General features: G+C 40.5%; 1 protein-coding gene across 2 annotated transcripts in view; it reads right to left on the reverse strand.

Annotated features, from left to right (window-relative positions):
* Positions 1-460: 460 nt before the first annotated feature.
* plppr1 (phospholipid phosphatase related 1) overlaps positions 461-12515 on the reverse strand; it is a 48629-nt gene continuing 36574 nt past the window's right edge. Inside the window, exons 5-8 of one of the 2 annotated variants that reach the window (XM_023407248.2) lie at positions 9339-9589; positions 6330-6506; positions 1297-1428; positions 461-841 (exon numbers count right to left, since the gene is read on the reverse strand). In XM_023407248.2, coding sequence (XP_023263016.1) covers positions 836-841; positions 1297-1428; positions 6330-6506; positions 9339-9589 — 566 coding nt within the window. In that variant the 3' untranslated portion in view covers positions 461-835. The remainder of the gene's footprint in view (positions 842-1296; positions 1429-6329; positions 6507-9338; positions 9590-12515) is intronic. The other variant, XM_023407247.2, reaches the window with a different exon arrangement.

Consider the following 12515-nt stretch of genomic DNA (forward strand, 5'->3'; position numbering starts at 1 on the left):
ACAAACATCACAGAACAACAACATCAATATGTTTTTTCCATAGCAGATTTTTCAGACTGAAGGGGGGGGGGGGGGGGGGGGGGGGGGTAGATGTGGTGATCGATGAGGCTTTTCACCTGGCAGGATGCGATGTAAGACAGAGTGAGTCAGCTGACAGGAAGTGTGCAGGTTTAACACCGTCAGGATAGGCTACAGCACTCGCTCATACAAAAATGTACAAAACACCGTCCTCTAACTACAAACAGCACACCTTGGAGGAAAAAAAATGTCCCATGTTTCAAATGGTTTCAAATATCCGGAAAAACAATCTGTGCTTACGTTTGCTTCGTGATATTTTTGCCGCTGATGTGATCTGTGTGCCCTCGGCAGGATGAATTGAGCATAGCCCAACTAGATGAGAACCATTGCAAACATGGCGTCTTTTGTCCCCCAGGTGAATGAAACAGATATATCAGGAGTGTTTGTTTTTTTTTTTGTTAAGCATTCGGAGCCACGTGGCATGCGTCCTCGTCATTGTGTCTGGAAGTGCTGTGGAGACGCAAACGTGACCCGGTGCTGCCCCCTTAGTCATGTGACCTCCGTCATCGATGCCGAGTGGTTCTGCAAACGGACGTGGGAGGAGGGGATGGAGAAAGAGGTGTAAGGGTTGAGACAGATGAAGAAAAACAAAAGCAAATGGAAGGAGACAGGAGAGGGAAAAGGTGTGAAGAGGAAAGGTAGAGGAAATCATTGTCAGGCAGTGTCAGGAGTGCTCGGTGTGAGGTTCTGTATGTTTGTCTGTGAGGACACGGGCATAGTGCAAAATGTCATGCCGGTATGTTCCTCTGAACATGTGTCATTGCTTTGTGTGAAAGAAAGAAAGACGGAAAGAAAGAAATAAAGAAAGAAAGACGGAAAGAAAGAAAGAAAGAAAGACAGAAAGAAAGAAAGACAGAAAGAAAGAAAGAAAGACAGAAAGACAGAAAGAAAGAAAGAAAGAAAGAAAGACAGAAAGAAAGAAAGAAAGAAAAAAAGAAAGAAAGAAGACATTGTGAACCAAATATGTGACTGATATTGAAACTCTCTCTTTAGTTGAGGAATTCTGAGCAGGACATGAAAAGGGAAATTCCAACAAATTACAGTAACATTTACTGTATAAACCAAATTCCAGGAGACTAAATTAAAAGTATGTGGAGTGGGGATTTTTGTTTTAATCTGAAGGCCTTGAGGGAGCTCTACCAATTAATGGGGAAAGATAATGCACATCCTAGAGATTAAAGTTTTTGGGATTACTCCAGGTTAAGTGTTTTTAGCTACCTGAGCGCTGAGGGTCTCCAGAGGACTCTCTACACGGGGGAAAGTCATTAGAGGCAGACCACGGTAGTCTTCAGTCTTCTGTTTAGCTGCTGCGCTGTGGACGCCTTTGAAGTTGTTCACGACACATATACCCTGTGAAGTATGAGGACAGTTCAGCATTAATAGCAAGACAGGTTGACAATGACAGAGGTCGACATGGAACTGAAACACCGTGACCGGTGTCATGCACCCTCCCAGGTTACATCCACATTTAGGTTTTTACAGATTAGATTTAGTGAATCCATGACAACATTTTTTTTCATTTAACATTAGGAAATAATAATAATAATAAGAATAATAATTTCTTGTAACCTAAATCCCCCAATTAATAGGCCAAATCATCCAAATGTTATAATAAGACTAAGAGTCTACAGCCATGCTAGCAATTTTGTGAGGATGTATTTAGGAAAGTGGTGCCATGCTAACATGCTCCCAATGACAGTGCTAACATCGCAATGCAATGTTAGTTTTACATATTACCATGCTAATATTTGTTATACTTAGCTGATTGGTATGTCACTCATTCTGCAGACATTTAGTCAAAAAGACTCAAACTATAGTTTAAAAAAGAATGCCAATCAAATCAAAATGTGATTTCTCAAAACTTAAATCAAACTGCCTCCTGACCCCTGCGCCAATGACATCTTAAGCTCCAATTAGAGGGAGTTAAGAGCACCCATGAATTTTCTTTGGAGAGATGCAGCCATATTTTCTGCTTCATAACTTTTGCAGTTGCTAGTGCTGTAATATAAAGTTTATATGGGTGTAAATACGCAATGAAACATTGCATGAGTCCACAAAAGTCAGTCATCATTTAATGCAGTCAGGAGATGCTCCGCGATGTTTATCTTTGTGGCATGGCACCGTGCCCAGCAGGCACTGATATCTTGTTTCTTCATTTATATGTCTGTTAAAATTCTTGTAAATTACATCTAGTCTGCTTGTAAATTCTTGTTTTTGCCCATCAGTCAAGTTCTTTTAACATTAGAGACACAACCGACACTGCAGCATCTCTGAACTACTTCATAGACTAGTTAATCAAAGAAGGCAGCCTAGGGGGGAGATCCCAACCCCCCAGGCCAATCATGCCCTCAGGCAGTGGCAAAGGAGAAAATGAAGCAGGGCGATTCACTGCTGGAGGATGCTCAAAGTTTCCCTGTTTGTGGTACTTCTTGGACGGTGCTTCTCTAGTACTATTCCCACACCAAGGAAATGAATGAATCACAGTGGCTTGGCATCACCGTTTCACAAAAACAGATAAATTCTTTACAACAATGTCTGTCAGTGAATCTAAACTCCAAGTTGATTAGGTTGACTCATGGGCAAGTGAGAAAGTGCAGGCGTTTGTGCTCAGCTCTACACGGACGCTTGATTTCCATGGTTTTCACATGACTTCTTATCTACTCTTGCAACCTTTTTTTAAGCTTGTTTCAAACACGTTTCAGTATGGCATCCGCTTTTCTTTTCATTTTTTTCCCTTTTTTTCACTCAATTGCATCCCCTAAGGTCGTGGATGTGTGCTTTCTGTCCATTTTTGTGTCTTGTCATCCATGCTAAGAAAGTCTCAGCCAAGCTGCAATCTGTTGTCTCAGGTGAGGAAAGTGACATTTGCTTATTTCCATGAAAATACTTGAAAAAAAATTATATTTTGAAGCTTTCAAATACAAAAAGGTCCTGTACATGTTGTCTGGCCACAGGATCCAATTTTGCACCACAATATCGGGTCCAGATCAAACTGACCACATTTATGTCATGCTTTTGATTTTCAGACTGACAACACCTGACCTGCATAACACGAGACAGGATTTGGACTCTTTCAGACTCAGCAGGTGTCAGGTTGGACCTGTAGTTTGTCTTGGATCAAGCAGAAAAACCTGTCTACTATCTTGGGATTTTACCAATATCATTCTGGAGTTCCACAACCAAGTGATTAACACTGATCCCTCAGTCTGCTGCCAGAGGACAAACCTCTGGTAGGACTAACAGCAGTTGCTGTTTGATGAGCCCGTTCAGATCTCCTCTCTGTAAGCAGTGCAGGTAGCGCAAGGATTTTAAGATATACCTGCTTTCTACTTCTCTTTGTGCCAATTAATTTCCCTCAAGATGGCAGTCCATCAAACAGCCTGAGTTCCCAGATGACAAGACCTTGATAAGCTTCTTCAGGACCATTAGGCCCACGTGTAGGGGAGAGGCGGCCCTCCTCGGTTCATGGTTTGCAGATTATAAAAAGGTGGAAATGAGCAGGTTCAAAACTGCTGAGGTGATGATTGACTTTCTTGTGTTCATCTTTCCCTGGAGATCACTGACTCAATGTATGTCAATTTTTATAGGTCAATCATTGAAAGCTTAGAGATTTCATTAAAGAGCGGAGTGCAGTGGCTCCTCCTCCTCGTGCACCAAGGACAAAGCTGCTCCATGTTGACCTCACCGAAGATCACTGGCTTTTAGCTTCCTTCAACACAACACAACAGCAAAGACAAGAGCAGGAATGACCACCATCCAAGGTTAACTAGAAGCATCTAATCACCAAACTCTACCATCATCTGAGCATCTGCTATGGAGCTACAGGAATTTGCCCTCCTAATGCTCACCCTTAGCAAACCACACACATTATGTTGAAGCCCACCTCACCATCCTGAAGAGCTGTCTGTAAATCTTACTGTTGCCACTTATTTATCACCCTTCACACTCTTAACATCCAACAGGGTTGAAACCAAGCATCCTGCACAACCACTATATCCGCACATACATGTAGTACCTGGATACAGAGATGAACAGGGAGGTTTTTCAATACAAAATTATCTTCAGCATCTAGGAAATATTCATTTTTTCAGCAACTACTGGATGAATCGCCATGGAATTTGGTAAAGACATTCATGGTCCTCAGATGATGAAACCTATTGACTTGGGTAATTCGTCGACTTTTCCTGCCACCGCCAGCAAGTCACACTTTTCACTTATCCAATGAAACAGTCAATAGATTAGCACAAATTTTTGTGACATTCACTATCCCCAGAGGATATAGTCAAAGGATTTTAGTGATCCCCTGGCCTTTTCCTCTGTGGTCCTCTAGGGCCTGTTCATTCCCTTTTTTAAATATCAGATACAAATCTGAGTATATGGTAAAGTGTGTGATAGTGTTTATTATAATTATAATTATTTTTAACTTTTTACTCTTTGTACCAATGACTAGCTGTAGTAATTCCAGCTGCTTTAAAGGGCTGAAAACATTAAAATGACTTACTTACACTAGTTTTACCATTTAACTTGTGGGTTCCCAAGTTGTAAACATGACTGCTACGATGTACATTCCCATACGTCATTCACAAACTTCACAAAGACAAAACCTGAAGAGCTTTCCTGTGAATACATGTCACAAACCTCTTTCTGTAAATCAGCCACCAGCAACTAGCACAAATACCAACCCCTGATTTCCTCTTTCCTCAGTCTTCCCTCCATGTCTCCTCCCCCCTCTCCTCTCTGTCACACTCCTTCCTGCTTTGACACTCGGGGCCCATTGGCAATAACAAGCAATGAAGCCTCTGAGACTGTTAAATAAATCTTTTTTTGATTTTGGGGGAGGGGGAGGGGGGTCCCCTTCACCTTCCTTCCTCCTCAGTGGGCTTTCCGTCTCAACCCCAAAACAACTTGAGGGGTTCAGCTGTAATCACTACCCTGCATTTAAACACTCAGCATAAAATGTGATGTTGACGAAGCCTTTTTGATTTTTAGTGGAAGTCGGGCCGTCTGATAACACATCACAGGAGGCTGATCTTGATTTTGAACTTGGACATGTGGAAAAACAAGTCCAGTCTGTACAATTTATTCATTATTATGACATTTTGTTTCAATAAGATGAATAACTAGAATCCTTACCTCTGGTGTACAGAACCAGAATGGATCAGATCACTGGTTCCCTCCATCATCTCTGAATTACACACAACCACTAATTAAAACTAATGTGTCTCGCAGTCTTATTTTGGTCCTTCCGCCTCCTCCTCACCGTGCTCTTATGAAACTAGAGGGTCTGCTGAACTCAGTGGAAATCCAGGTGCCACCTCAGTATTTTTCTCTCCTTTCTTTTCTTCTCCTCTGTCCCCCAATCAGCTAGTGCGTCCTCAACTTCATCCCTCTATCCAAATTCACCTGTATCTGAACCTCCTCCGAGCCCATTATAAACTCTGTTTCACATCCACTCGCCCATCACCTCTTCATGAACTACTCCTTAAAGCGTCTTTATCAAAACAGTGTTTAGGAACTCATTATTCCTGCCTGAAATCCTGACTGTACCCTTTCGAATACACCGTATGGCCTCTCCAGTTATCATTAAAAATCTATATACGGGTGACAGATTAAAGGAAACCCCTGAAAAATTAGTGGAGAAACAGGATGACAACAACCCCATCCGTAGGGCATGAGGGGTCACTGAGTATGAAAATGATGTGACTCATACGCTATGGCCTTCGAAGTCACCAGATCTCAATCCAACTGAACACATGTGGGAGATTTTGGACCAATGTGCAACAGCGCTCTACCTGCCATCATCAAAACATCAAATGAGGGAAATGAGGGAATATCTTTTGGATGAACAGTGTTCATCCCTCCAGAAGAGTTGCCAAGGAGCACTGAAGCTGTTCTGGCAGCATGCGGCGTTCCAACACCTTACTAAGACACTTTATGTTGTTCCTTTAATTTTTCATCCGTCTGTATATAGTAATTACAAAAAATCTGCTGTGCATAGGAACTTTAGGGCATAAATAAGCATCAAGTCTGGCTTCAAAATGGCACCAAACCCACATTACAGGCTGCAGCCTGAATTAATCATTTAATTACTAGTTTGGGTCAGTTCCAAAATGAAGCTGAATTATTATTATAATTTGAAAATAACTCATGACCGGAATCCACCTCAGAACAATCATCTTCTCTTCTCTATCCTCTCCTTTAATCCCTTTTTCTGGACATCCCCAAAATTTTCATTTGCTCATTGTCCTCACCAGAAACAGAGCGACAGCTGATCCCAATATAAATCCAGCCACTACATCCGAACAGTGGTTTCGGTACTCCGAGACTCGGTTGAGGCCGGTGAGGAAGGCCGAGCAGAGCGTGCCCAGACAGAGCACAGGCTTGGCCAGGCGGCTGGACTTGGTCTTGATGGTGCTGGTTATGTACATCTGTAAGGGAAGACAGTAGGGAGATAAGATCAATGCAAAGATGTGAAGATACAAAATATTATGTTTTGTTTTCTTTCTTTTCTGTGTCCCAAAGGATGAACAATAGCCCCTGTTCCTCTCTTTAGGTAGACAAGAACAGAAGCAAGTCTCATGCAGAGCAACTGGAGGCGTTCCCACACAAGTCAAATATTTTGCAATTTCATGACAGCACAAAGCCTCCATTGCATAGCAAAAGAGTTCAGGAAAGATGTCAAAAACTTACATCATAACAGTGAAATAACTTTCCAAAACAAAGAGTTTTTTCATAGAGAATAAAAGATGAACCTAATAAGGGAATCTCTTACTGTGAGTGAAAGTTTGGAGAAGAAGAAGAATTCAGCATTTAAAATCAGTCATCCTACATAGTATATGTTCTCACTTCTTGAACTTTTACCTCCTCTCATGCCAAGTGAGGAGCTGTACATATCAACTACTCTTTTCATGCGCAATCTGTCCTTGTATCCCTCTTGCTCCTGCTAATAAAATCCGCACCTCTGCTCTCTTTCTCTTTTCTGAAGCTGAGCCCCTCCGACATGCCTACGTCAAATAGCAGCTCTTCAAATAGTTCTTCAAAAAGCCATTCTTTGTTCCTCCAGACAATTTTCTAAAACTGCCTGAGCCCCATTTGAAGTGTCATAGCAAAGGGCCTAAATACTTCAATATGATATTTCAGTTGTTTCTTTTTCATAAATGTACAAACATTTCTAAAATTCAGTTTTTACTTTGTCATTATGTTGTATTGAATGTAGATTGATGAGGGAAATAAAGAGTTTTTATTTTATTTTATTTTAGCATAAAGCTGCATCATAACAAAATGTGAAAAAACACCTTCTGAATGCACTGCATACTTGTGTGAAATATTCCTCGACAGAATTTCAGGAAATATTCATTCCTTCCATCAAAGAATGAAAGGTGCTACGTTGCACCTCTTTACAGCAAATAATCCTTTTTATCCAGTCTCTTTGTTAAACTGCAGATCTAGTGTATAATTTGAATCAGCCCAGGCTAAAAGGATCTATTCATCTGATTGTTTGGGCATGTTTTGTTTTTCTAAACATTCCATTATTTTTTACCACCAAAATGTAAACTAATTACATTCAGTCCCAAATGAGTAACTCTACTGCTACAAGTACATTTGACATTGATTTTTAATTAACTGTGTTTCAGTTGTATTGAAGAAATTCTATCTGAAAAATCTGGTGCAGAACGGCAACATTTGTTTTTGTCCATTCTCTTTTATGAGGCAGTGATTTAAGCAAACAATAAATTTAAACAGCAACAAATGCAAACACAGGGAAAGATATTTTTGGTTCAGTAAGTTCAGTAAGTAGCTACGTTACGAAGGGAAGCTGAATGGAAATTGAATAAAAATAAATAAAACACAGCAGTGGATATATATATATATATATGAGATTATTTTTTTTCAAATTGTACTGCAGCAATTCTTAAATTAAAGTTATTCACCAATTGCACAAACTGAGATTTGCAGCAAAGCAGAGTGTGGACTACAAACAACATGATTTAAGTTGTATTTTTTAGTGCAGCAGCTAAAAAGCTCTTAATTCTCAACAATTTAACTGATGAGTGAATCAAGGTTAGGTTAAATATCTTCGATATCTACCCTTACACTGTTACATTCAATTATATTCTTATAATAATACATGTGGACAGCAGCACGGAGAAAAGATCCTCACAAAGATTCCTGTGCAGCCGATATAAAACCATCACAAAGTCATGTGTTAAATTGCTTTAGGGACAACATGCAGGTCCTTGAATTTAAAAGAGTACTCCACCAATTTAGCATTGCATTCTTCAACACTGTTGGACTCACAGAGGACAAAAATAAGGATATTAAAATGGATGCAGCAGAGCCAGATATATCGTCTTTTTTCTTCCTTGTCAAAACCCAGCACCAACATTACTCACAATGCAACTTGATCATTGACATTTAGGTTTGGCTGTGTTATGCAAGTAGCAGCTAATGTAGCCCCGAGCTACTAGCCTCAAACAGAGACGAGGAGGAGGCTACAGAGGTCCGGTAAGCTCACTTCTTGCTGACTCCACAGCCCCCAGATTTTGTTTGTTGTCAAATTTGTAGTCTTCACATCCAGCCAACGCTAACTCAAGTGGCAAATTTTTTCCACACAGTTTGTCAGATGTAGTGCAGCTCTCTCTGAAGCCACAAAAGGCTTCCCTAAAACTTTATTCACATATGCAGTAGTGCTCCCCAACACCTGTAAACTGACTTTGAAGTGTAAAATCAGTGGAGTGCCTGTACTGAACATGGACGGTATACTGTATTACAAAACAATATACAGGTGAGAAAACACTGAGTTGTTTGAAAGTCTTAAAGGAAAAACAAATGAATTAGCAAAGAGAGAAAGAGAGGAAGAAAGAGTTTTGCTATTGCTACACGGCCAACGTTAGCATTAACAGCTGTTTACTTGCCAACCTAGATGAAATGCTGTCTCCAGAAGCAATGGCAATGTTAACTCTTGTTTTGCATCTATTTCTATCACGTATTTTCTTCTACTGAAGTTAGCATACTAACCAGCTTGCCCCAGCTCGTCTTGTCACTTTCCGATACCGAGTCACTGTAGCATCCAGTCAGCCCTGAAGAAGTAGCGCTGTTCAGAGGGCGTATTATAACTGACTAAAGCTCTTGACAAGACTGGTGAGTAAACAGCTGTTGATGCTAACATTGGCTATGTAGCAAAAAAAAACAAACAAAAAAAAAACAACAAAAATAAAAACACATTGAACTCCCATATAGTGCATGTTCATTGTTCTTACCGTCAGGTAAACAGCTGAATAAACACTCAGCGAAGCGTCCTTGGATGGGAACGACCGGCGGGCGTTCTCCACCACAACAGGGTTCCCGGTGCAGATGTTGCCATTGACGATAAACTGATGATTAAAGCGACACTCTGTGCCAGTGTAGTTGGGCTTGCAGACAGACAGGAAGTAGGGCGAGAGACCTCCCGTCACCACCTGGCCCGCGTTGACGAAGATGTCTGTGGCAAACAGACCGAAAGCAAACACACCTGTGGCACACAGAAAACACAGACACAGCACAGTGAGAACTTATACCACGAAAGCAGTAAAGTAGAAAGAAAGAAAGACAGTAAAGACACACTGACACTGTCACGATATCAGATTTTCACTACACGATTATTGTGGCCACAAGAACTCATGATAACGATGTTATCTTGATATCTACAAAATTTGAAAAGAAATATGATGCGATCGGTCAAATTCATCTCTAACTTTATTTAATGTGTGTTTTGTCTCTTTTTTTGGCAAATGAATTAGACATAAATACGAGTGCAGGGAGGTGGAAAGAGTCTGTAACCCTGACTGTACAAAAATATATAAAAAGAACAATATCACTTGATGGATAGTGAAAAGGCAACCACATAGACTGATAACAAAAGATCCACAAGGGCTCACATTTACCATCACCATATTACCATATGTGTATTATAAACACAATATCAACATTTGATTTTTAAAATATCACAGTTGATCTGTATCATCAATACCGGTAAATTGCAACACCCATAACTGACACATAAACACATTGAACTTAAAGGCTTCACTCACATTTCCACCTTACATTTTGATACAATCGCCTTCTATCTGGGGTTAAATTGGCCTGTGACTATCTGGCTCCCAACGTTGGCACATAAGCTCCCAACTGTCATTAGCCTGAACCAAACCCAGAATCTAAATCTAAATCTCTAATATTTCCTTCCCTTAAAAATTTATTTTGAGGAAATGGGTATTATTTAAAGTCACTGCAGACATTTCTTGTATGATCAAACAAAGGAACTGAACTTTAGATGCAAACTGTATTGATTCTGTAATCACAAATAATGTTACAGCGGCACCTGCATGTTTTCCATCACAAAATAGGTTTTTCTTGTTTGGTTTTAGTCCAATTTGCAGTATGTACGAATCTACCATTGGTAATGTTGGAATCAAATGAAGTTAATCCGGAAGGACAGAGGAGTGGACAACAGGCAAAGAAAGAAACATAAACACAGAAAAACAGCAGCATCTAATGTGAATGATTGCACCGACACTTTGAGTGCACCAACCCTGACCAGTGTCTGCGTCTGCATTCCTTTTGCTATGAAATATGACTGTTGATTATCTGGCCTGCTTAGCCATGAAATTACTCTGCTTTGTACTCTCATCCAAAAGGGGGGTGGGGTGGGGCTGCAGAGGGCTGGGGGCGTGGGGAGCGGGAGGGTTCGGGTGCCTGTGAGGGGCACAGGGACATGATTGTGTGAAGGGCATTGAGGGAAATAGAGAAGAGGGGGAATTAGGGTGAGAGGAGAGGAGCTTGGAGGGGAGCAAGAGAGCGGGAAACGAAAAGCCTCAGTGATCCTACAAATTTGAGAGATTGTTCGGGAACAGACGGAAATATAAATCATCTGAATTGCCTAATGAATTTCTGATGAGTGTTCTATAAACTGCAGGGGTATTATTTAAAAATGAACAATACAGTTCTGATTATGCCAGAAGGCGACCTCCTTTACTGGAACATTAAAGAGTCTGTCAGTTTGCCCAGTTCTACTCAGGCTTTGTGGAAAAGTGGCTATAAAATAATTGCCCTTCAAAGAGTGTACCTGGAGGTCTGGTTAGTGCATCAAGAAAAGAGATACAGGTGTGTGCGGTTAAAACCTGTAATCGTGCTGTAAACCAGCCCTATTGTGAGAATATACATAACCTATACAGTATATGATCCAACAAGTTTTAGGAAAATGTTTAGATTCTATTTTGTTTCAGTGTTTAAACTGAAAGCCAAAACCAGCAAGTTTACCTCATTAAAGTTAAATGATATAACCAAGTGGCAACCTCTGGAGCTGTGAAAAAAAATGAAGACAACATGGAATTGTCAAAAACTGCAGTTCTCGAAATGTCCACTTGAGGCTGGCTCCAAAAGCGACTCAATCCCTGGTACAAAAAAAGGTTTTGGTCTGTATAGCTAATTTCCCCCTTTTGTGGCAAATATACAGGGGATGAGTTTTATTATAACTCACCTGCCTGAATTTTATTAAGGTTTAAAGTTCTGCATAATTGAGGGTGTGTTGCTTTGAGTGACAGGCGGGTTAGCGTATGTTTGCCACAAACGTCTTTGCCCATTTTTGGATTAGCCGGGAGTTAGGTGGAGTGCCAAGATGGGGTTGGCAGAGCAACTCACTCAGAGCTTCAAAACCGGCCTTCAGAAAACCTATGAGTGATGTCATGGAACCTACATCCATCTTTATTTACAGTCTATATAACCGATGCCAATTAAGCCACACATGGCAATGTGTGAACCCAAGAGGAATACAGAACAAATTATAAATACTCATGTGTGTGATTGATACCATAAAGTTATTTTATTCACACTTGCGCAGCAAGGTGTTTGCACCTGTTACCCAACCGTATACACAATATAGTAAACGTCACTAAAAGCAGCCCTAGGATCATAATGCCTAGTGAATACACATTAAGCCCCTGGTAAGCTTGATTCAAATTTATTTGATTCAATTTTTTATTCATGATTATATAAGAATGATCAAAGTTAAAGTTTGGGGGTTTAACAGTCAAAAACTGAAGAAAATTTGCTTTGTCAGGGCTGTGTGGTTTCATCAGATTTGATTGAACGTAGCCTGCCATATAAGAACAAGCAAACAACTGCACAACTGTCATGACATAGTGATTCAAATGATGCTTAGTTCTTACTGCCTTTGGCAGAACATTTTGTGTTCTTGTTCTCTAAAACCAAATCTATCATCCTAAGAACCTGACTGAGAAAATAGATTTTCACACAGCAGCAGGATCTGCAGCCCATCATCACGTCAGGATACACCACCGTCCCATTTCCCAGTCTAAATGAGCATCAGTGCCTCAGAAAAGCAGCAAATTCATCCCATTTGCTCTCCAGATCAGATCCCAGATCCCTTACATTCACTTTTT

Source organism: Seriola lalandi, unplaced genomic scaffold (genome assembly GCF_002814215.2).
Source record: "Seriola lalandi dorsalis isolate HSWRI2012SDOR001 ecotype SW California unplaced genomic scaffold, Sedor1 jcf7180002054332, whole genome shotgun sequence".
Taxonomy (NCBI): domain Eukaryota; kingdom Metazoa; phylum Chordata; class Actinopteri; order Carangiformes; family Carangidae; genus Seriola; species Seriola lalandi.